Raw genomic sequence first — 25,570 nt, forward strand, 5'->3', positions numbered from 1 at the left:
CTTAAAGTCACCACCTGTATAACTGTGCAAATCCTAGGTGGCATTTTCTTTTAATATAATGCTATTTTATCTACATTGCAAACCTTCTGTTTAGCGTAGCCACCTTCATTACTTGTCTTAGCTAGATCTAGATAACTTGCTGCAGCTTCTGCATCAATACTTGCTGCTTCACCTTGAAGTCTTATGTTAGGGAGATGGCTTCTTTTTAAATCTCATGAACTAGATTCAAACTTTTCTCTTGGAGCTTCCTCACTTCTCTCAGCATAGAATTTAAAAGAGGGCCTTGCTTTGAATTAGAATTTGACATAAGGGATTATATATCTGGTTTGCTTTTATCAGATCACTAAAGCTGATTCCATATCCTCCATAAGGTTGTTTCACTTTCTTATTATTTATGTTTTCACTGGAGTAGCACTTTTAATTTCTTTCAAGAACATTTCCATTGCATTCACAGCTTAGCTAACTGTTGGATGCATGAGGCCTAGTTTCCAACCTGTCTTAACTTTCAACACTCCTTCCCCGTTAAGCTTAATCGTGTCTAGTTTTTGTTATTCAGTTGCTAAGTCATGTCACACGCTAGTAAAGTAATGCTCAAAATTCTCCAAGCAAGGCTTCAGCAGTACATGAACCGTGAACTTCCATATGTTCAAGCTGGTTTTAGAAAAGGCAGAGGAACCAGAGATCAAATTGCCAACATCCGCTGGATCATGGAAAAAGCAAGAGAGTTCCAGAAAAATATCTATTTCTGCTTTATTGACTATGCCAAAGCCTTTGACTGTGTGGATCACAATAAACTGTGGAAAATTCTTCAAGAGATGGGAATACCAGACCACCTGATCTGCCTCTTGAGAAACCTATATGCAGATCAGGAAGCAACAGTAAGAACTGGACATGGAACAACAGACTGGTTCCAAATAGGAAAAGGAATGCATCAAGGCTGTATATTGTCACCCTGCTTACTTAACTTATATGCAGAGTACATCATGAGAAACGCTGGGCTAGAAGAAGCACAAGCTGGAATCAAGATTGCCGGGAGAAATATCAATAACCTCAGATATGCAGGTGACACCACCCTTATGGCAGAAAGTGAAGAAGAACTAAAAAGCCTCTTAATGAAAGTGAAAGAGGAGAGTGAAAAAGTTCGCTTAAAGCACAACATTCAGAAAACGAAGATCGTGACATCTGGTCCCATCACTTCATGGGAAATAGATGGGGAAACAGTGGAAACAGTGTCAGGCTTTATTTTGGGGGGCTCCAAAATCACTGCAGATGGTGACTGCAGCCATGAAATTAAAAGACGCTTACTCCTTGGAAGGAAAGTTATGACCAACCTAGATAGCATATTCAAAAGCAGAGACATTACTTTGCCAACACAGGTCCGGCTAGTCAAGGCTATGGTTTTTCCAGTGGTCACGTATAGATGTGAGAATTGGACTATAAAGAAAGCTGAGCACGGAAGAATTGATGCTTTTGAACTGTGATGTTGGAGAAGACTCTTGTGGACTCTTGAGAGTCCCTTGGACTGCAAGGAGATCCAACCAGTCCATCCTAAAGGAGATCAGTCCTGGGTGTTCTTTGGAAGGACTGATGCTGTAGCTGAAACTCCAATACTTTGGCCACCTCACATGAAGAGTTGACTCATTGGAAAACTCTGATGCTGGGACAGATTGGGGGCAGGAGGAGAAGGGGACGACAGAGGATGAGATGGCTGGATGGCATCATCGACTCGATGGACATGAGTTTGGGTGAACTCCGGGAGTTGGTGATGGACAGGGAGGCCTGGCATGCTGCAATTCATGGGGTTGCAAAGAGTCGGACATGCCTGAGCAGCTGAACTGAAGTCATGTCCAAGTCTTTGAGACCCCATGGACCGTAGCACACCAGGCTTCCCTGTGTGTTTGCTCAAACGCATGTCCATTGAGTCTGTGATGCCATCCAACCATCTCATCCTCTGTTATCCCCTTCTCCTCCTGCCTTCAGTCTTTCCCAGCGTCAGGGTCCTTTCCAATGAGTCAGCTCTTTGCATCAGGTGACCAAAGTATTAGAGGTTCAGCATCAGCCCTTCCAATGAATATTCAGGGTTGATTTCCTTTAGGATTGACTAGTTTGATCCCCTTTGCTATCCAAGGGACTTTGAAGAGTCTTCTCCAGCACACAGTTCAAACACATCAGTTCTTTGATGTTCAGACTTCTTTACGATCCAACTCTCACATCTGTCCATGACTGTTGAAAAACTCAGAGCTTTGACTGTTCGGACCTTTGTCACCAAACTGATGTCTCTGTTTTTAATATGCTATCTGGGATTTCTTTGGAAGGTATGATGCTAAAGCTGAAACTCCAGTACTTTGGCCACCTCATGTGAAGAGTTGACTCATTGAAAAAGACTCTGATGCTGGGAAGGATTAGGGGCAGGAGGAGAAGGAGACAACAGAGGATGAGATGGCTGAATGACATCACTGACTCAATGGACGTGAGTCTGGGTGAACTCTGGCAGTTGGTCATGGACAGGGAGGCCTGGCGTGCTGCGATTCATGGGGTCCCAAAGAGTCGGACACGACTGAGTGACTGAACTAAACTGAACTGATCTAGGTTTCTCATAGCTTTTCTTCCAAGGAGCAAGCATCTTTTAAATCATGGCTGCAGCCACCATCCCCAGTGATTTTGGAGCCCAAGAAAATAAAGTCTGTCACTGTTTCCATTGTTTCCCCATATGTTTACCATGAAGTGATATTACCAGATGCCATGATCTAGTTTTTTGAATGCTGAGTTTTAATCTAGTTTTTTCACCCTCCTCTTTCACCTGAGTCAAGCTTTTGATTTACAGTGAGAGATGGTGATGAAGCTTCTTTTCACCTGAACACTTAAGAGGCTTATTAGGGGTTAGTAGGGTTATTAATTTTAATATTGTTGAGTCTCAGGGAGTAGGGAAGCCTGAGGAAAGGGAGCAAGAGGGGAGAACAGCTAGTTGGTGGAGCATCAGTGAGACACAGCATTCATCGAGTAAGTTCCCCATTTTATATGGGCATGGTTTCTGGCACCCCAAAACAAGTTACGTGGTAACATCAAAGATTGTTGTTCACACCAGAACAAATCTAATAGTAATGATGAAAAAGTTTGAAATAGTGCCAGAATTACCAAAATGTGATGCAGAAACACAAAGTGAGCAAATGCTACTGGAAAAATGGCATCAATAGACTTGCTCAAACAGGGTTGTCACAGAGTTCCAATTTACTGGATTTTTTTCTTTAATGCAGTATCTGCAAAATATAATGAGGTGTGCTTATATTCTTGAAAAATTGCTGAAGCTTCAGTTTAAAGCTGTAGGAGGCTACAGCCTTTGCCCAGGATTACAATGTACACAGCCCACAAGCTTGATTGGTGACATCTCTAATTTTATCAGAATGGCACTGTATGCAAAAACCAGCATTCAATTGCTGTCAGAGAGAAAAGGCTCAATATGGGACAAGAGGGAAAAAGTCCACAACTTTGTCAACTAGAAACAAAAGAAACACATATAAGAGAAACTTTCACCTGTGACATTCAGAGATTGTATCTGCAATTGGTAAGAATATTGGACCAGCCAAGAATCTAACCATAAAAATACTGGAAACGAGAAAACAGTAAAAAGTTTAATAAACTCTTCATACATCCCTGGCTGATTGGGAAACCTGAGAGAACACAACAGAAAATAAAAATCAAGAAAACTAACTGACTGAACCTTGAATGTGCTCCCTATCCCACAGCAAATCAGGTCTCAGAGAGGAGTCTTATAAATTTGAAGCATTTGAACACAATCTCTGCCAAATCATTGGCTAACCAGTGATATGTTGAAACAGAGGAAACTTCCAGAAAGACGGGTTAAAAAAAAAAAGTAAAATTCCAAACAGAAACCATCATGTGAGAGAGAAGTTACACAGTTTCAATTAAAGATTAATTTGTTACAGTGAAACTTAGGAAAATAACTTTGAAATACATAGCTGTTACAAGATACCCCAAAATGTCTGCTTTTCTAGAAAAATTAGCGCCATGCCAAAAAAAAAAAAAAAAATGACCAGTACAGTGTAAACATACTCAGGGGGGAAGTAGACAATAGAGATGATTTCTCAGGGTCTTCCCTGGTGGTCCAGTGGATAAGAATCCACTTGCCAGTGCTGGGGATACTAATTTGATCCCTATTCAGGGAAGATCCCACATGCCACAGAGCAACTAAGCCCACATGCCTCAACTACTGAAGTCTGAATGCGTAGAGCCTATGCTCTGCAGCAAGAGAAGCCACCACAATGAGAAGCCCATGCACCACAATGAAGAGTAGTCCTGACTTACAACCAGAGAAAGCCCACGTTCAGCAATAAAGACCCAGGGCAGGTTAAAGAAAATTAAAATTAATTTAAAATGTAAAAAAAAAAGCTTAGAAACAAGAAATGGCTTCTCTGTAGGCCCAGTTGTTGGATTTAACAGATACTTCAGAGCCCTTTTTATAAATGTATTCAAAGACTTATAGGAAAATATGTTCAGAGAATTATAAGAAAATATAGTAGCAAGAAATAAGGAGTGAGTAATTTGTTTTTCAGATGCTAATTTATGAGTTGAAAATTACAATAACAAATTTATAATTTATTAGATGAGCTCAACAGATTTTAGATGACAGAAGAAACAGTGAACATGAAAGATTAATAGAAATTATTCATTTTGAAAAAAACAGGGAAAAAGATGAAGAGAAATGGCAGAGCTTAAGAAATGTGTGAAACATCATCAAGTGCACCAGATTTGTATAATGGAGTCCTAGAAAGAAAGGAATGAGAGAAGGAAACAAGAAGGAAAACATTTAAAGGAATATTAATAATTGCCAGAGACTTCCCAAATTTGGTGAGAAATGTTAATCCACAGATCCAAGAAATTTTTAAAAAACCCAAATAGTGTAAACACAGGTCACATTGTTGAAAGACAAAAATGAAAAATCTTGAAAGCAGCAAGTAAAAAAGAACTAATGTGGAGGACAGCAGCAATAGCTTTAATAGTTTGACTTATCAGAAACAGTTAAGGCCAGAAACAGTAAAATGACAGTCACCAGAAGACAACAAAATTGCCAACCAAGAATTCTAATTTCAGTAAAATTACTTTACAAGTATGAAGGTGAAATGAAAACATTCCTATATAAACAAAGATTGAGAGACATTGTTTAAAAGACCTGCCTTTGAAGAAACACTAAAGATGAAAATCCTTTAAGTTGTAAAGAATGGAAACTATAATCCACAGGAAGAAATAGAAAGTACTAGAAATGATAAATATGTGGGTGGGCATAAATGGTTGTGTATATATTTTTTTAATTTTTAAAGGGACATGAGATTATTTTCAAGCAATAGTACTAGCATTGTAGTGTTAACATTGTAATATATATAGACATGTGACAATAGCACAAAGAAGGGTAAAGGAAATAGAACTCTCTTGGAGTAAAATTGCTGTATTTTGTTATAATTAATTCATTATTAATTTGAAGTTGTTTGTAATAAGTTGAAGAGCTATTGATATATTGTAACCTCTAGAGCAACTTCTCATACCTAAAAAAGGAGAACAAAATCAACAGAGAAGTTCCAATTGCATGCTGAAGAATGTTTAATTGCAAAGAAGACAACAAAGAATGAAAAGAGGGGAGGACAAAAAGATACATAGATAACCAATAGCCCAGTGGCTGATATAAATTTAACCGTATTAATAATTTCATTAAATATGAACATAGGGCTTCCCAGGTGGCGCTAGTGGTAAAGAACCCTCATGCCAGTGCAGGACACTTAAGAGACACAGGTTTGAACCTTGGGTCAAGAAGGTCCCCTGGAGGAGGTCATGGAACCTGCTCCCGAATCCTGCCTGGAAAATCCCATGGACAAAGAAATCTGGAGGGCTACAGCCTATAGGGTTGCAAAGAGTCAGACATGACTGAAGCGACCTAGCACACCCACATGAATACAGGAAAGATTCCAAAAAGTAAAGATTGAGAAAAGTAGTGACTGGGTACGTAATGATAATAAGTGATTATTGTTTACTATTGGAGATGTAAAGTCTGTTCTTACATCTTCATCTGTTAAATACATACTTAAATATTAGGGGTGAAATGATATACCAACAATTTGCCTTAAAATGCTACAAATGGGAAAAAAAAAACTTAGAGAAATTGATGAAGCAATGACAGAATGTAATTTTGACTGACAGCCCCTTTGGGCTAATTTCTTGTCATTTTGACATACTACCACTTTTTGAGTGCTTTCTTTTAGAGCAAAATGTTCCAGGCTCACTTTCTTCCTTTACTGCTTATATTAGTAATCTATTGCTATATTTAAAAAAAATTGCAGTAGTAGTCCCTTATCCATCATTTCTCTTCCCAAGTTTTGATTACCAGTCAACTATGGTCCAGAATATTAAATGGAAAATTCAAGAATAAACAGTTGATAAGTTTGAAGTTCCATGCTATGCTGAGAAGCATGGTAAAAATTCTGACATCCAGCTTTGTCTCTCTCCATCCTACCCGGAACATGAATCATATCATTGTCCAATGTACTCCACCAGTTAGACACTTCTTATAGGTTACCAAATCTGCTATAATAGTGTTGCTGTGATTGTGTTCAAGTATCCCTTATTGTACTAAATATTGACCTGAATGCACAAGAGTAGTGATGCTGGCATTTTGGATATGTCAAAGAAAAGCCATAACTGCTTCCTATAAGTGAAAAGATGAAATTTCTAGACTTAACAGGAAGAGAAAAAAATATGTACTGAGTTTGCAAAGATGTTCGTTAAGAATAAATTTCTGTCTGTGACATTGTGAGGAAAGAAAAGGAAATTCCTCTTTGTTTACTGTCATACATCAAACTGCAAAAGTAATGGCCACAATACTTGATGAATTCTTAGTTAAGATGGAAAAGGCATTAAATTTATATAAAATATTTTGAAAGAGAGAGACCACATTCACGTTTTATTGCAGTATATTGTTATAATTGTTCTGTTAGTTACTGTTGTTAATCTCTCACTATGCCTAATTTATCAATTTAGCATAGGCATGTTCGTGGTGGTAAAAAACATACTATATCAAGGATTCAGGGCAGTTAGCAATTTCAGACATCCACTAGGCATCTTGGAATGTATCCCACACAGTTAAGGGGGACAACTGTACTCCAAACTTCGAGGCTTAAAGGAATACGTATTCATTGTCTCATATAGTTTCTGTAGGTCAGAAATTGTGAATGACTTAGCTGTTTTTTACTTTAGATTCTCTCATAGGGTTACAGTTAAGATATAGCCAAGGCCTTAACCTATGGAGTCTTGATAGTAAATTTGCTACTTCCATAATGGTTCAGTCACATGATTGGTAAGTTAGTGTTTATTGTTGGTAGGAAGCCTTAGATCCTTACCATGTTGACCTCTTAGTAGTACTGTTTCAAGGCTGCAAGCCTCCCCCAGAATGAATGGTGCAAGAGAGAATAAAGTGGACGCTTCTATGTCTTTTATGACCTCAAAAGTCATATAGCATAATTCCCACAGTATTCTTTAGGTTACACGTGTCAGCCTTATTCATTTTTGGAAGAAATTCTATTAAGGGCATGAATACTAGGAGACCAATAGTCTTGGGGACCCACGCTGTAGGCTACATTGCCCTAGAACAGGAATCTCCCATGAGCACTAGTTCCTTTTGATAGAGAGTGATATGTAAAAATCAAAATCTTGTCAATAAAGATCAGTTCAGTTCAGTCGCTCAGTCATGTCCGACGCTTTGCGACCCCATGGACTGCAGCACGCCAGGCCTCCCCTTGGACTGCAGCACGCCAGTCCTCCCCATCCATCACCAACTCTCAGAGTTTACTCAAATTCATGTCCATTGAGTCGGTGATGCCATCCAACCATCTCATCCTTGGTCATCCCCTTCTCATCCCGCCTTCAATCTTCCCCAGCATCAGGGTCTTTTCAAATGAGTCAGTTCTTCGCATCAGGTGGCCAAAGTATTGGAGTTTCAGCATCAGTCCTTCCAATGAATATTCAGGGTTGATTTCCTTTAGGATGGACTGGTTGGACCTCCTTGCAGTCCAAGGGACTCTAAAGAGTCTTCTCCAACACCATAGTTCAAAAGCATCAATTCTTCGGCACTCAGCCTTCTTTATAGTCCAACTCTCACATCCATACGTGACTACTGGAAAAACCATAGCTTTGACCAGATGGACCTTTGTTGGCAAAGTAATGTCTCTGCTTTTTAATATGCTGTCTAGGTTGGTCATAGCTTTTCTTCCAAGGAGCAAGTGTCTTTTAATTTCATGGCTGCAGTCACCATCTGCAGTGATTTTGGAGCCCAGAAAAGTAAAGTCAGCCACTGTTTCCACTGTTTCCCCATCTATTTGCCATGAAGTGATGGGACCGGATGCCATGATCTTTGTTTTCTGAATGTTGAGTTTTAAGCCAGCTTTTTCTTCTCTTTTTTTTTTTTTTTAAGCCAGCTTTTTCACTCTCCTCTTTCACTTTCATCAAGAGGCTCTTTAGTTCTTCACTTTCTGCCATAAGGGTGGTGTCATCTGCATATCTGAGATTATTGATATTTCTCCTGGCAATCTTGATTCCAGCTTGTGCTTCATCCAGTCAAGCATTTCTCATGGTGTACTCGGCATATAAGTTAAATAAGCAGGGTGACAATAATACAGCCTTGACGTATTCCTTTCCCGATTTGGAGCCAGTCTGTTGTTCCATGTCCAGTTCAAACTGTTGCTTCTTGACCTGCATACAGGTTTCTCAGGAGGCAGGTCAGGTGGTCTGGTATTCCCATGTCTTGAAGAATTTTCCACAGTTTGTTGTGATTCACTAAGAATACTCATTGTCAATTGGTTATCATTTCTGCTAGGCACCATTAGTATACAGAGCTAAGAAATACATATATATATAGTGCTTAAATCATGCATTCATATTAATATTTCTGACTTAAATTTAGCATAACAGAGTTTTTACCTCTTTGATTTTGTTTTGCATCTTTATTTTTTGGAAATACATAAAAAATTTACTTTGTTAAAAAATCAGAATGTTTAGAGAAGTCTTTTAAATCCTTCCCTCTATACTCCGTTTCTACCTGTATCCAATTTTATTTATTTTTTTATCTCTCCTTCAGTGTTTCATTTTGCAAATATAGATAAATGCATGCACAAATACAGGTGCATGTACTTTTATTCTCCATCCTCTTCCCTTTCAATCTCCTATCTCCTATAAAAGATAGCATATTATATATGGTGTTCTGTACCTTATATTTTCATTTAACAGTATATCCTGGGTATTACTACATAACTTTACTTGCAGATTTTTTGTATTTTCTTATGTCTGAATAGGATTCGTTTTGCAGATATACTATTGAGAGTCTTTTTGGTTGTTGCCAGTCTTTTGCTAGAAATAATGTGAGGTGAATAATCCTGTATCATTTCATATTTGTACCAAGTTTGTTGGTGGGGTAGGTTGCTAAAGTAAGATACCTGGGGCAAAGAAAAAAAGTGTGTACGGTTTTGTTGGATATTTTCAAATTCCCCTTCATAGGTATTATGCCATTTTTGCTCTCCCATCGAAGATTCTGTGAGGATTAAATAAATTCATGTACATAGAGTGCCTGACACAATGACCATTTAATTGATGATAGCTATTACCCTAAAATCAATGTCCTTAGACCTTCATTGTCTAATGAATTTCAAGACTTCTCAATATTCTAAATACATTTCTATATACATATACATTTCATTTTATATGTAGCCCCTTTAATTATTTTGTGCAAAACCAAGCTTGACACTTTGTGGTAGATCATTCCAAAATGTTTATGTTTTAAAAGGTTGAAGAACAATTGTTCAATTGCTCAGTTGTGTCCAACTCTTTGCAACCCCATGGACTGTAGCACGCCAGGGTTCCCTGTCCTTCACCATCTCCTGGATCTTTCTCAAACTCATGTCCATTGAGTCGGTGATGCCATCCAACCACCTCATCCACTATTGTCCCCTTCTCCTCCTGCCTTCAGTCTTTCCCAGCATTGGTCTTTTCTAATAAGTCTGCTCTTCACATCAGGTGGCCAGAGTATTAGAGCTTCAGCTTCAGCTTCAGCATCAGTCTTCCATTGAATACAAAAGGTTGATTTCCTTTAAGATTGACTGGTTTGATCTCCTTGCTGTCTGTGCAAGGGACTCTCAAGAGTTCTCCAGCACCACAGTTCAAAAGCATCAATTCTTGGATGCTCAGCCTTCTTTTTGGTCTAACTCTCACATCCATACATGACTACTGGATAAACCATACCTTTGACTATACGGACCTTTCTTGGCAAAGAAATGTCTCTGCTTTTTAATACACTGTTTAGGTTTGTCATAGCTTTTCTTCCAAGGAGCAAGCGTCTTTCATTTTCATGGCTGCAGTCACCATCTGCAGTGATTTTGGAGCCCAAGAAAGTAAAGTCTGTCATTATTTACATTGTTTCCCCATCTAATTGCCGTGAAGTGATGGGACCGGATGCCATGATTTTATTGAAAAGCAATAAAGCCCCTGAAAGAACAATTAAATAGGACGTCCTGTTCTTTCATATGTTATCAGACATTGAGGTTTACATTTATAAAGTAGCAATTTATATTGGAATGTTTCTGTCCTGTAAAATCATTCAAAATTATGGTGGCATATTCCTTCAAACTGCAGAATACTTTGGGAAAGTAATTATCCTCACTGAGCCTGCATTTTAATGTTTTATTTTTGGAACCACCTGTGGTTTAATTTAATTGAGTACAGGTTAAGGTGAAGGGCTCTAGTCTGCTCAGTGACCACAGGCTATACCCCTCTGTCTCAAATATTGTAACTGGTTTTTTAGAAATGTTTTTGTTTTGATCTAAACAAGTAATAATTTATCTAAAATAAGTAGCTATTTAATAAAGGAAGAGTACATGTTTATTAGTAATTTGAGTAAAACTAGATACATTTATTTTAGTTGTTTGTTAAGCTTTTCTGCAAATTCTGTTATATTATCTGCCAGTGCTTCATCATCTTTGTAACAGTCTAGATTTATAAATTAGTACATGACACTTATTCTTTACACATTTAAATTTATTTCTAGGTGCTAACTGCCAAAGAAAGGAAAACTCAAATTGATGATAGAAACAAATTGACTGAGCATTTTATTATTACACTGCCGATGTTGCTGTCAAAGGTACAGTTTCCATTTTCAGTTTTGTGATAGTATGCCACCAAATTTGCTTTACTACACTATACTATTAAAGTAGTTACATCTTTTTCTTTGCTTCTTCTTCTAGTATTCTGCAGATGCAGAGAAGGTAGCAAACTTGCTACAAATCCCACAGTATTTTGATCTAGAAATTTATAGCACAGGTAGAATGGAAAAGGTAAGAAACTGTAAAATTGAAATTCTACTATTATAGTCTGTTTTATTACCTGGATTATTTTATTTTCATGTAATTTATAGGCTTATTATGTGACAGATGCTTAGTTTTGTTTTTTGTTATTAATCTAAATATCATAGTTTTTTTCCTCTGCAGCATCTAGACGCTTTATTAAAACAGATTAAATTTGTTGTGGAGAAACATGTAGAATCAGATGTTCTGGAAGCCTGCAGTAAAACCTATAGCATTTTATGCAGTGAAGAGTATACCATCCAGAACAGAGTTGACATAGCACGAAGCCAACTGATTGATGAGTTTGTAGATCGATTCAATCATTCTGTGGAAGATCTATTGCAAGAGGTTGGTTTTAAAGTTAATGTATACATATAATAATTTTGGCTAATAATTATTCAAGGTAGCTGAGTTTGTAAATTTTTCCATTTTAAAAATGAAATTTAGTAGAATTCTCTAACGGTTTCACAGCTTGGTAGTATTATTGCAGTTCATTTTATAAAGATCAGCCTTAGTTACACTTTATTTTTATTTTAAAAAACCCGTTTCATAACGGGCAGATTTTTTTGTTTTTTACTTTTAAGGAAAATCTTTTTAAGGCCAGCTTTTTAAGCTCATGTTTATTTCATTTTCTATTCCTGGAATCTAATTTGCATTTTAATATTACTGAACTATTGTGATGTACTAGTGAATAGAACATGAAAATAAAGTGTGCTAATAAAGAATGGCTGCTCACCAGTGGTGTGCCTAGGAAAGCAGCAAGCACCTCCAACTGGTTACTTTTATGATTATTTCTGTGATTCCTGGGTCTTGCCGTCTTCCTTCAATCTATATAAGGCAACCTGGAATTCCCACAGCTTTGTATGTCCTGACACCCAGGCTCATAGGATTTCTTTTTAATCTCTTTAATCAATTTTCCCCTATTTTTAATTTTAACTTTTAATTTTTTAACCTGTTTTAAAATTTTCATTGTGATTTTGCAGTTACACATGTAAGTGACAGTCAGTAAAATGTTTGAAATAACCATTAAAATCTTTAAAGTATATATCCTTCCACTCCGCATTGCAAGGAATTTATCCTAAGGTATTAATCTGAAAAGGGTACAAAGTCATGTTTATGACATTGTTTAAAATGCAAAAGTGGTCATCTCTGGGTTTTGGACTTACAGGTGTTGTTTATTTTCTGGTATTTTGCTTATTTGTACTTTCTCATTTACCAACAGTGAATGTGTACTTTTTGTATAATTTAAAAGAATTTTTCTTTATATGGTATGTATTAATACACTTTCATGTGAATTTGGGGATGAGTAAATTTATGGTAGTGAGGTTCTATCTGCTTTCTGTTTATAGGGAGAAGAAGCTGATGATGATGATATTTACAATGTTCTTTCTACATTAAAGCGGTTAACCTCTTTTCACAAGTATGTCATTTTATTTAAAGTAGATTTAGTGAATATCCTATATTAGTTAACATAAAACAAACTGATTGTAATGTTTAACATCTGTGTAACAATGGGAAATTTTAGAGAAATATTGAGATGTAAATATTTTTATTATTCAGAGTTTCTCAGGATAAATTTTGTGTTATTTGATTACTTACGGAGTAAGATTTATCTTTCAGCATGGTGAATATACACTCTACACTGTAAAAACTTGAAGATAATTAGTTTTATTAACAAATTAGATGGGCTTATTCTGTAAGCTAGAGTTTTGTAGGTATAATTTTCAGTTCATAGATCTTAGAAAGCTTGCTAAATAAGAATCACAATTTGACAAAAGCCATAAAAGTTATTTCCATATGCTTTTTTCCCTGAATTGTTCTTGTTTGTCTGTTTATTATTGTGTTCTTACTGTGTAGACAAAACAGTTGGATTTGAGTAAGGAAAAAAGGTTCAGATCAGTGAAATAGGTATCATTTTCAAATTCTACTTTACATATCCCTTGTAATGAGACATGCTTATCTTCTCCATAAAGAGGGGGAAGTAAAATTTTGTTGTGAAAAAGAATATTTAGGTATAGCTCTTACTTTAATGAATACTTCAGAGTTATGTCAAAAGCATTGTCTAAAATCTAAGCCTTTTCTATATACACAAGTACATTTTTGGAATTCCATGGAGAAACAGACTCATATCTGAAAAAATATTTTGACATCTGAAAATAAAAGTTGACAACCAGTGTCAAAAATCCTTTTCAAGAAAATATTTTGATACTTGAAAATAAAAGTTGACAGCCAGTAATCATACTGTTTTTAGTAGTAGAGCTCATGAGAATTTAGTGTCAGTCTTACCTCATTCAGAAGTCCTCAGCCCATATAGACAGCTGCACTAAAGTTTTTGAACTGTGCTGTATTTCCCTTACCCTGACTTTTTCTTTCATGTCTTTTGTTATCTCCATCTTGTGATGATTACAGATCTCTTTCAAAAATATGCATGTATTTATACTTTGATATTATAAATGAATTTGTTTAAATATGCTTTAAAATATACTAGAAAGAATGGTAACTTAAACATATGAAGTTTTATTATTATTGACTTCTCTTAATGAATTCCTAATATCAGCGTCTACTCTGTTTCTCTACCCACCTCTGTCCTCTTCTCTCCCTCTCATTCCCCTCTTCCCTCTTTTTTTCTTTTCTCTCTCTCTCTCTTTGTCTCTCGCCCTCTTTCTCTTTTTCCTTCTAAGTTTGGAGACTTGAACATTTCCTTATGGAACTTTTACACTTCTACTGGAAAATGAGATTATGTTATTTTCCCCCATTGAAACTGAGCTCAACAAATTTAAACTTTCCTCCACTCTAGAATAAAGTTAATGCATCTTTGTTTATTTTAGCGCTCATGATCTCACAAAATGGGATCTATTTGGTAATTGCTACAGATTATTGAAGACTGGAATTGAACATGGAGCTATGCCAGAACAGGTAGGAGTTTATCATTATTCCTTCCATGTCGTTTTATTTATTTATTTGCTTATTTATTTTGGCTGTGCTGGGTCTTAGTTGCAGCTTGCAACTCCATTGCAGGATGCATATGGGATTTAGTTTACCAACCAGGGATCAAACACAGCCCTCCTGCATTGGGAACACAAAGTCTTACCCACTGGACCACCAGCAAAGTCCTTCTGTGTCATTTTAGAAAGCTAAGCTTTTCTGAGATCATGTAGGATTATCAAAAGCCTTTCATGGAAACATAGTTGACAACTCTTAAATGCAGCCACCTCCGTTGAGAATTATCACCTTAGTGATTGAGTGTTACAGATAGGTGTATTTTACCTTCAGATTTGAACAGAAAAAAATAGAAAAAGTTTGCTATAATATAGCAGAAGTTTAATATGAATAATTAATTTTGAAGTAAGTATTGTTACTCTTTTAGGGAAAATACCATTAATTAATCTAGAAGCAATTTCAAAACTTGATCAATGTAATATAATGAAAATTTCTGATCATGCGTGTTTCAGGCACTGTTCTAGGTATTGATAAGAGTAAGCCTTAGATATGGCTTAGTTTTCGTGGAAGAATCATAGTTAAATAAGTTTAGAGGCTTTTAGCAGATTTTAGACTTTTTTGTATTTATATGTAAGTTGGAGTGAAAAAGTGTCTCTAGTCTGAAAGAGATTCTGTCAGTTATCATACAGAGAATTAAGAATATAATACTTCTATATGAGAATTAAGTTGTGAGTTATTAATTAGCAATTATAATTATTGCTAATTAACAGTAACAATCTGTTGTTAAGTAAGAGTTATTTTGTACATTGCAGACACTCATTCATATAGACCAAAATATTAATACTATCCCTGTGGTTAGGTACAGATGATGTTTAAGGGTGAGTTCATCCATTCCTGTTTTGGTAATATGGAATTCTTAGATGACACTTCATTATACTAAAGCAATAAGAATGTCAATAGATGTAACAATTATTAATTCACGTTAAAACTTAATTGCAGAAACCATGCTTTATTATTGCTATGATTAACTCTTAAGTTGTCTTTGATCTCCACTTTGTAGGCACTGTTAATAATAAATGTCCTTGATTGTTTTAGATGTTTCATTACAGTTTGTGCAGAAATGTTGAATATTTGACCCCTTGTTTGTTCTTCATTTATTGTTGACTCTTCCAACTTGCATCCTGTTTTTATCTCAAACTTTTCAATAGCCTAAAGGCAATTCACTGATACTCTAAGCTGTGCTTCAGAGTTGAAATGATAGAGTTAAGATAATCTTTTTTTGGTCTACTTATTTTCCTCAAGAAGAGAATAGGAATAGCACTTTGCTGTTTTATCTGGAGATTATAACTATATCTAAATTTATTTTTAATTCTCAATACCATAATTTCTCAGTGGTCTTTTTAAAATTTATTTATAATTAATGATAATTGCTTTATAATCATTATCATTTTTTGTTTTAGACGTCACTTGTTATAGTCTCACAATATTTTTTGGTGATTATGCTGGTTTTCTGTTATTTATTTGTACTACATATGCATTATTTACCCCATCTTATTTTAATTTCTTTGAGTAAAAGAACATATTTATGTGACATTTGCTTTAGCTTTGTTAACTTCTTAGACACATTCTTTAAACTCTAATCATGTGTATGCATTTTGAGTACATCATTACTAGATTGTACTCTTATTCATTTTAGCAATTAGAAATTATGTAGCATTTAACAGCTCTTAGAAACATCTCTTTAGATACCCAGTATTGAACATCCAAAACGTGAATTCAGTCATTTCTTCATAGGACCATGAAAAAAAAAAAAGTAGAAGTGTTAGTCACTTAGTTGTGTCCAGCTGTTTGCGACCCCATAACTGTAGCTCGCCAGGCTCTTCTGTCCATGAGATTCTGTCCATTCTGTCCATGAAATTCTCCAGGCAAGAATACTGGAGTGTGCAGCCATTGCCATGCAAGCTTGCTTTTTTAGATTCCAGTTCTATTCCTTTCAGAATCCAAAATACATATAAAAAAACTACCACAGTGTGTACTATTATTAAACCTCAGTTATGCTTAACATTTTGAAGATAGATTAAAATTTATTTACCAGCTGTTTCGTGGAACTGTATTGTTCTTTTATGGTTGACTGTTCATTTTCTATGGTAACCATTTCAATGAGAAGTTTTACAGTCCCACTCTTTGAGGTTAACTGAATTCTTTTTTTCCTTTCTCTTTCCATGATCTCATTTCAGTGCTATTTTAACTATTACAGTAGAATATGTAAAACCAAATTTTAAAAAATCTAGCTGTTCATAAAATACGTTTTTAAAGTTGAATTATAAAAAAAGTTATAATAGAAAAATTAACTTGTTTCCTTCAGTTAATCAGCTGTTTCCCATAGTTGCACACTCACGTTTGCACTTGCTGTCTCCCTCTTTCTCTCTTCTCCCCATATAATAATATGCATGTTAAAAATAAATATTTATAATACTCTAGAATTTTTCTCTAGCCCTGGATCCAAGTCATAATAATGCATTACATTTTTGTAATATCTTTGGTGTTTTTTTTGGTCTTCTTTAAATCTGAATGGTCATTCTGGCTTGTCTTTTATGACATTTTGAAGAGTACAGACCAGTTATTTTATAGAATGTTCTCCATTTAGTTTTGTGTGATCTTCATGTTTAGATTTAGATTATGCATTCTTGGCAGGAATGCTACATAAATGATACTCTGTTTTCAGTGAATCACATCAGGAAGCACATGATGTCAGTTTGTTCAGTATTGGTAATAATTAATTTTGATCACTTTAGTAAGTGAGGTCTGCCAAATAACTCCTGTGTAGAGTTGCCATGTTCTTTTTTAATGCATAAGTAATCTGTGGGAAGATTCCTTAAGACTGTATATAATCCTGTTTCCTATCAAACTTTGACATAATAATTTGAGCATTCATTTATGATTTTGCCTGACTCGTTTATTACTATGATAGTCACAAAATGATAGCTTAAGTGGTGATTTTCTTTTATTTTATATTTATTTGTTGGCCCTCCATTGTAAGAAAGAGCTTTTCCTTACTCCCAATAGTTATTTACTTATGTGTTAGTTCATTAATTTACCTTTTTAAATTTTAAATTTATTTTTAAAAATTTAGTAGCATAATGGACTTATAGTTTCCTGTTTTATTCCTATTCTGTTCATCTGGTTAAAACAGTACTATGGTTATTTATTTTGGTGCTCAAATTGTCATAGATTTAGCCAGACAGAATTTCTTTCCAGCCTGCTCCTGTGTGCTTTAAATATCTTTTTGGGCATTAACATACTTTCCGGCTCAAAAATATGTCCCAAGGTCTGTTTAGGCCCCCCTATGCTAATGAATTCTTAACCTATGGAAAACATGAGAGTTACTGCAACTCCTTGACACAGTAGTCATTAGCTTGTATAGAATGTGCGTTTCAGAATTTATTGTAGTATTCATACTTTTTTTTTTTTGGTAAAAAAAATGAAGGCAAAATAAAATTAAATATTTAAATTCTTATCCTGTTTTGTATTTCTTGTTAGTATGTCTGTAAGTTATCTAAAACTCCTCTTAGGCAACATCTAAGAAAAATTAAATGTTAAAATTCTGCTTTAATACATAATTCCAAGAATTATCTTACCATATTCTACAAATTGAAAGCCAATAAAGAAAAATTCATAAATTATTTTGGTAAATATTTGCTATATAACAATAGTGTGATTAAACATATAAAAAAGGAAGTTAATCATGTCAGTAACTTTGGATCTGTCAAGCCATCAGTAATAGAAAATTTTAGTTTTGTGTTTATTATGTACCATGTACTATTTTAAGTCTTTATATGCATACATTTGTTGAAGCCTCCTGACAACCCTATGGAATATACATCGTTATTCTCATTTTATTGATTATTAAACTGAAGCAAATAGACATTAACTTCCCCAAAGCCTCATAACTGCTTCATACCTTCTTAAACCAAACTTTTAAATTCTTTTCGTTGTATTTTCAAATTTTCTACTGCTAGTTTGCTACTACTATTTATAGTATCCCATGCCTTCTGATGTTTGTCCCATGTCAAACTCTTATTATTTTGCATTTTTATATTTTTTCTGAACTTCTTTTGTATTGTTCTAGTGAGAATTATGGGGAGAGATTAGATGCTGATACTTTATCATTGTGAACTGAAAATCAACACCTTTCTTGTTTTTTTTTTCTTTTTTTTTTAAATTTTGGCTATGCTGAATCTTCATTGCTGCACAAGCTTCTGTATTTGCAGTGAGTGGGAGGGAGCTGCTCTCTAGTTGCAGTGCATGGGCTTTTCATTGTGGTGGATTCTCTTCTTGCAGAGCACAGGCTTTATGAGTTTCTAGAAGGTTTCGGTAGTTGCAGTTCCTAGACTCTTGAGCACAGACTCAATGGTTATGTGCATGGGCTTAGTTGCTCCTGCACATGTGGGATTTTCCTGAAACAGGGATCAAACTTGTCTCCTGCATTGGTAGGTGGATTCTTTACCACTGAGCCACCAGGGAAGCCCTCAACATATTTCTTTAGACATAACATAGTATATGGGGTTAAGTTTAATTTTAGTTAAGTTATTGCTTATGATTATAATAAGGCTTATTATATAAATAATGGGACCTTGTTTTCTCTAGAAGTCATGCTTTCCTTGAAAGACTACATACTTATTTCATTGACTGGGCATAAAAATGTTTTCACTTACCAACTTCTTACTATTCTTTGGGCATGCCATATCAGAACTTTTTGGAACATCTTCACGACCCTTCCACACACATCTTCTTAATTCTGTGGTCCTTGTTGACCAAAAACGTGTTTTGAGTGTCAGGTTCTGGAGGTATAAGGGTATCTTGTAAGCAGTGTTTAACCTCAAGAGACTTTTGATCTTTTTAAAAATTCTACCTCCTTAATATCTCTTCCTGTCATCATTCTGATAGCCCTACTGCCATTTCCTTAGTTTCATCCTTCATATCTTCTCTTGCAGATCATAGTAGTAGCTGCCTATTTTGTCTTAGTAACCTGAGTTTCATCCTCTGTCCAGTCTAGGTTCTATTCCAGTAATTTTCAACTATATGTGTGTGTCAGAAAACGTTATGGAGTTGTTTTTTTGTTGTTGTTGTTGTTTGTAATACTGACATACTTTCAAATACCGTTCTGAGAAAAAATTAGTGTGATCCTTTTGGAAGGTTATTTGTCAGTCTCTATCAAAATTAAAAGTGGACATACCTTTCATTGAGCTTTAGTAATTTGAGGAATTTAGACTACAGGTATGTACTTGGACATAGGAACAAAGATATTCATTGCAAAATTACTTATAAAAATTTAAAACTTAAAATAATTTTAAATGTCCAGGAACAGAAAACTGGTTATCTATGGAAGGACTGTTTTGACTCTGTGTAATACTTTGTAGTCATAATTAAAAGAGTGGGGTTGATATTATTTGTTCTATAATATTCTCTGTGAGAAGAAATTTTATGAAAAAGGCAAGGAACAGAACAATGTAAATTTAAAACGATGATAAGATTTATATATACATGTTCCTTTTGATTGACAGACTATTTCTGGAATGATACATAAGAAATTAACAATGACTTTAACAGTGGCTTTCTCAGTGGAAAACTAGAGATTTGTAGTGGTCACAAAACATAATTTTTAGGGGGTAGATAATTTAGGAGTTAGGGATTAACATATACACAGTACTATGTATAAAACAGATAACCAACAAGGACCTTCTGTAAAGTACAGGGAACTATACTCAGTATTTCATAATAACCTATAGGGAAAAGAATCTGAAAAATCTGTGTACACACACACACACACACACACACACACACATACACATATGTATGTATTACTGAATCGCTTTGCTGCATACCTGAGACTAACACAACTTTGTAAATCAACTATACTTCAATAAAAAGAAAAACAAATTATATTGTTGTAAATTTTACCAATATACTTTCTGCTTTTTAAGTTTAAAAACCAGCCGTTTAAGACCAGTAGGGTAAGGTATGGGGGAGGGGCAAGATAAGGGTATGGAATTGATACAAACTACAATGTGTAAAAGCCAGTTGTTTAGTAATAAACACTGGCAAATGAAACTTTAGAAATATGTGCCATTTACAATAGCACCAAAAGACGAAAAATGCTTAGGTGTAAATCCAACAAAATATGTGCAGGGTATGTATACTGAAAACTATAAAACACTAATGATAGAAATCAAAGAAGATTTTAATGAATGAAGATTTATTGGGTTTGTGAATTACAAAGCTCTGTGTTGTTTAAATGTCAATTCTCCCCAAACTGATCTTAGATTTAGCACAATTTCAGTTAAAATCTCAGCAAAATTTTTTTGTAGAAAGTGACAACTTGATACTAAAATTTATATGGAGAGGAAATAAAATAACCAAAAGAATGTTTTAAAAATGAATGAAGAAGATTCACTCTACTTGATTTCAAGACTACAAAAAGTTTTAGTGTGACATTGAAGAGAGGATGCTGCTGCTGCTAAGTCGCTTCAGTCATGTCCAACTCTGTGTGACCCCATAGACATAAATAAATCAAAGGAACAGTATAGAGAATCCAGAGATAGACCCACACATATATGGTCAATTGATTTTTGAAAAAGGTGTCAAAGCAGTTCTTTGGAGAAAGGATGATCTTTTCACAAGTGATGCTAAAATGGCTGGATATCCATATGCCCAAAAAAAAAAAAAAGAATCTCAGTTCATTTACTTCACTTAAAATAGACCATAGACCTAGAATGCACAGCCTTCAGTAGCTGTGGTTCCTGGGCTCTGGAGCTCTGGCTCAGTAGTTATGTGCAAGGGCTTAGTTACTCCTCCGTATGTGGAATCTTCCCGAAACAGGGATCAAACTCATGTCTCCTGCATTGGCAGGCAGATTCTTTACTACTGAGCCCTTTTATTGTTTGAATATTTTGCTTGAGTTTTTCAAGCTTACAATTTAAAAAAAATTTATATAGTATGCATATTGGTAATACAACAGTGGATGATCTCTCATTCCCAAAACACATGTAGGATTTAGGAATCTCTCCTTTTTATTAAATAATTTTTGTCACTTTATAACACTATGATTTGCTTCCATGTTTGTGCTTTTCTTGCATTCACTCAAAAATATTACTGTAAACTCTACTTTTTGCCACATTGATTCTTACTCATTGTTATGCAGTAAAACTGACTTGTCTTCCTTCCTATGTGAAGAATTTTAACATATGTATAGATTTATGTGGTTACCACCACAGTCGGGATGCAGAACAGTTTCGTCATCCCCAAAACTTCATATTATCCCATCACAGTCATATGCTTGCACCCCCTACATAGGACTGCTGGAAATCACTCATCTGTTTTGTATCACTATAGTTTTGTCTTTCTGGAATTTCCAAATAAATGAAATTTTATAGTGTAAACCCTGAGCATAATAGCCTTTCAGATTAAATCAGGTTGTTGTGTGAGTCAGTAGTTGGTTTGTTTTTACTGCTCATTGTTAGTCCATTGTGTAAATAATTATGTTGGTGAAAAAGTAATTGTGGTTTCAAGCCATAAATTTGTAATCATTATAGCTAGGCTCAAACAAGTCTTTATTATTCAAAATAGAGACCACTACAATCAACACATTTTTGCCAATGAGAAATAAATTTGTTTATTCCTGTAGCATAAAAAATCCATGCTTCAGGGTTTCAAGAACTCTTGGAAAGCATTTTCTGCCTCCTGCTGGTTGTGGAAGCATTTTCCTTTCAAAAAGGTATAGAGATGCTTGAAGAAGTGGTAGTCGGTTAGCTAGAGGTCAGGTGAAAATGGAAAATGAGGAAAAACAGCGTAGCCCAATTAGTTCAACTTTTGAAGCATTGATTGTGTGACATGTGGTCGGATATTGTCATGGAAAAGAATTGGGCCCATTCTATTGACCACTGCCAGTTGCGATTCTTGCAGTTTTCGGTTCATTGCTGAGCATGCTTCTCAGATGTAATGGTATCGCTGGGATTCAGAAAACTGTCGTGGATCAGACTAGTAGCAGACCACCAAAGAGTGACCATAACCCCTTTTTGGTGCAAGTTTCGCTTTGGGAAGTGTTTTGGGGCTTCTTCTTGGTCCAACCACTGAGCTGGCTGTTGCCAGTTGTCATATAAAATCCACTTTTCATAACACATCAGAGTCCCAATAGAGAAAGGGTTTATTGTTGCATAAAAGAAGAGAAGACAACACTTAAAAACAACGATTTTTTTACATTTATAGTCAGCTTATAAGGCACCCATTTATGGAGCTTTTTAACCTTTCCAGTTTGCTTCAGATGCCAAACGACCATAGAATGGTTGATGTTGAGTTCTTGGGCAACTTCTCATGCAGTTGTAAGAGGATCAGCTTCAGTGATCCTCTGAATTGGCCGTTGTCAACTCCCGACGGCCACTGCACTCCTCATCCTCATTCTCCTTTGTGAAACTTCTTGAACTGCCACATGCTGTATGTCCATTAGCAGTTCCTGGGCCACATGCATTGTTGGCATTGCAAGTTGTCTTTGCTGCTTTACAACACATTTTGAACTCGAATTAAAAAAAATCGAATTTGCTTTTTGGGTAACATAATTTCCCTAGTCTAAAATAAACAGCAAGTAATAAGTCTTTAGCAAAAAAACATAAAGCAAAAAATGTGCATTAAAATGGTGTACAACATAACCACATTTATTTAAGAATGTATTCCAGTATCAAATGGCAAAGTTCAGCAGTGCAAAACTGCAGTTACTTTTGCACCAACCTATGCATCACTGTTTTTAGTCATTCAGTTGAAAATATTTGGGTTGTTTTCAACTTTTGGCTGTCACCAAAAAGCACTGTAAATATTTGTGTAGTCTTTTGTTTGAACATAAATTTTCATTTCTCTAAAGTAAATTCCCAGTTGCAGGGTTTTATGGTAAGTATATGTTTAACTTTATTAGAAACTGCCAAACCATTTTCTAGAGTAACTGTACCATTCTGCATTTCTGCCAGCGATGTATTAAAGTTCCAGTTATTCTGAATTCTCATCAGCACTTCATATCGTCAGCAATTTTTACTCTAGCCATCTGAGTAGATATGCATTGGTGTTTCACTGTGTTTTTTAATGTATGTTTTCTTAATGCTAATGATGTTAAACATGTCTACATGTACTTATTTGCCAGCCTTATATCCATTTTGATGAAACCATGTTGGTTATTAATTTTTACCTTAAAGGTTCTTTTTATTCATGTTAACCAAGTCTAAATATGATAAATTAAAAAAAAAAAAAAACAGTTTTGGATATTAGAAGCAGACTAGTATTAAGTTCAGTTCATTCTTTTGTCATGCACTTGTCCACTAAAAAAATTTGATCATCCTTCCCCTTAAAGTGTCTTACAAACAGAAAAAAAGTAAGAGTCTTAGTTTATCCCAGTCATTATGTGGATTTTCAGAATTTTATTACTTTGCCAGGCAAAGGGGGAACATAGGCTAGCGCCTCAAGAACTGTGCACCCAGGTTTTCAGAATTTTAAACATGTCCCGTATATGTAGATGATATATATCTACACATGCATATATATTACATAAACATTTTTCCCATTCTTAGTGTCATAATCATTTTTCCTATTATTAGTTTCTTGTCAGATTTTATTTTCCAGGCAAATGCAGTTTTTCAAAACTTTAAACTTTCTAAGATTTTCTGTCTTAGTCTTAACTTACATGTAATAAATACAGTTCACCTTCATCTCCAAGATATATCATTAGTTATAGGTTGAATGATTCTCATTGATTCAATCTGCTAATCAAAGATAAAGCTAGCTCCTTTAAATAGATTAAAGTAATTATTTTTTTTAAAAGGGCTAATAAAAAAGAATTTTTATGTTGGCTAAGGTAATACTAGCTGCTATAATAATCTTAGTATCTCAGTGGCTTAACACAATAGAAAGTAATTTCTCACTTACATAACCATAAAGCACAATTACAGGAAGTAGGTGTCACTGCACAGCCAAGTCATTCAGAGACCCATGGTCTGCTGGATTGTTAGTATCCTGCTGGCAGGTAGAGGAGGAAAGGATGAAGAAAGCAGTCCTGCTTCTTAACTAATTTTTGCCCAGAAGTGTGCAGTATACATTACTGTGTCCTTCTGGGAACATCATTACCTTGTGCAAAAATGAGGTCAGAAGAGTAGGGTTGGAAGAAATTCTTAGTCGGGAGACTAATACTTCGTATTACTCAGTTCAGTTCACTTCAGTCGCTCAGTTGTGTCTGACTCTGCGACCCCACGGACCACAGCACGCCAGGCCTCCCTCCATCACCAACTCCCGGAATTTACCCAAACTCATGTCCATCGAGTCGGTGATGCCATCCAACCACTCATCTTCTGTCGTCCCCTTCTCCTCCTGCCTTCAGTTTTTCCCAGCATTAGGGTCTTTTCAAATGAATCAGCTCTTCACATCAGGTGGCCAAAGTATTAAGAGTGATGCTTCAGCATCAGTCCTTCCAGTGAACACTCAGGACTGATTTCCTTTAGGATGGTTGGATCTTCTTGCAGCCCAAGGGACACTCAAGAGTCTTCTCCAACACCACAGTTCAAAAGCATCAATTCTTTGGCACTCAGCCTTCTTTATAGTCCAGCTCTCACATCCATACATGACTACTGGAAAAACCATAACCTTGACTAAATGGACCTTTGTTGGCAAAGGTCTCTGCTTTTTAATATGCTGTCTAGGTTGGTCATAACTTTCCTTCCGAGGAGTAAGCGTCTTTTAATTTCATGGCTGCAGTCACCATCTGCAGTGATTTTGGAACCCCCAAAAATAAAGTCAGCCATTGTTTCCACTGTTTCCCCATCTATTTGGTATTATTAAAAGATCCTTTCCAGAGTCAGAGCAGTGTTAGTCAAGAAAAGGCAGAAGGGCTATCCTGCTCCTAGGTTAGAATTATCATTTGGCTTTTTCAGTTTTTAATTGCTTGTCTTTCTTGTTTTACCTGTACTACAAAAAGGTGAAGTTGCTAAATAAAAATGACTTTCAGATTTAGGATAACATTGCTAGTATGGGAGATAAAAATCAATATGACTAATGTAAAGCCTGGAAGAAAGAGTTCTGAATTTTCTTTTGAAGTGTGATCAACTACATTGTTACATAATTATAACTGTGAGAAAGTAAAATGTTTCCCAATCAATGAGAGTGAGCTTTTTATTTTAAAATAATACTGTGGAGCCCTTCTGAAGTAAACA

The 25,570-nt window shown here is 35.4% G+C and overlaps 1 protein-coding gene across 6 annotated transcripts in view; it reads left to right on the top strand.

Annotated features, from left to right (window-relative positions):
• STAG1 (STAG1 cohesin complex component) overlaps positions 1 to 25,570 on the top strand; it is a 507,868-nt gene that overhangs the window by 438,369 nt on the left and 43,929 nt on the right. For all 6 annotated transcript variants that reach the window (XM_055569602.1, XM_055569604.1, XM_055569603.1 and 3 more), the window contains 5 exons: positions 11,096 to 11,188; positions 11,292 to 11,381; positions 11,535 to 11,738; positions 12,740 to 12,810; positions 14,219 to 14,306. In XM_055569602.1, the coding sequence (XP_055425577.1) occupies positions 11,096 to 11,188; positions 11,292 to 11,381; positions 11,535 to 11,738; positions 12,740 to 12,810; positions 14,219 to 14,306 (546 nt within the window). The remainder of the gene's footprint in view (positions 1 to 11,095; positions 11,189 to 11,291; positions 11,382 to 11,534; positions 11,739 to 12,739; positions 12,811 to 14,218; positions 14,307 to 25,570) is intronic.

This window comes from Bubalus kerabau, chromosome 2 (genome assembly GCF_029407905.1).
Source record: "Bubalus kerabau isolate K-KA32 ecotype Philippines breed swamp buffalo chromosome 2, PCC_UOA_SB_1v2, whole genome shotgun sequence".
NCBI classification, from domain to species: domain Eukaryota; kingdom Metazoa; phylum Chordata; class Mammalia; order Artiodactyla; family Bovidae; genus Bubalus; species Bubalus kerabau.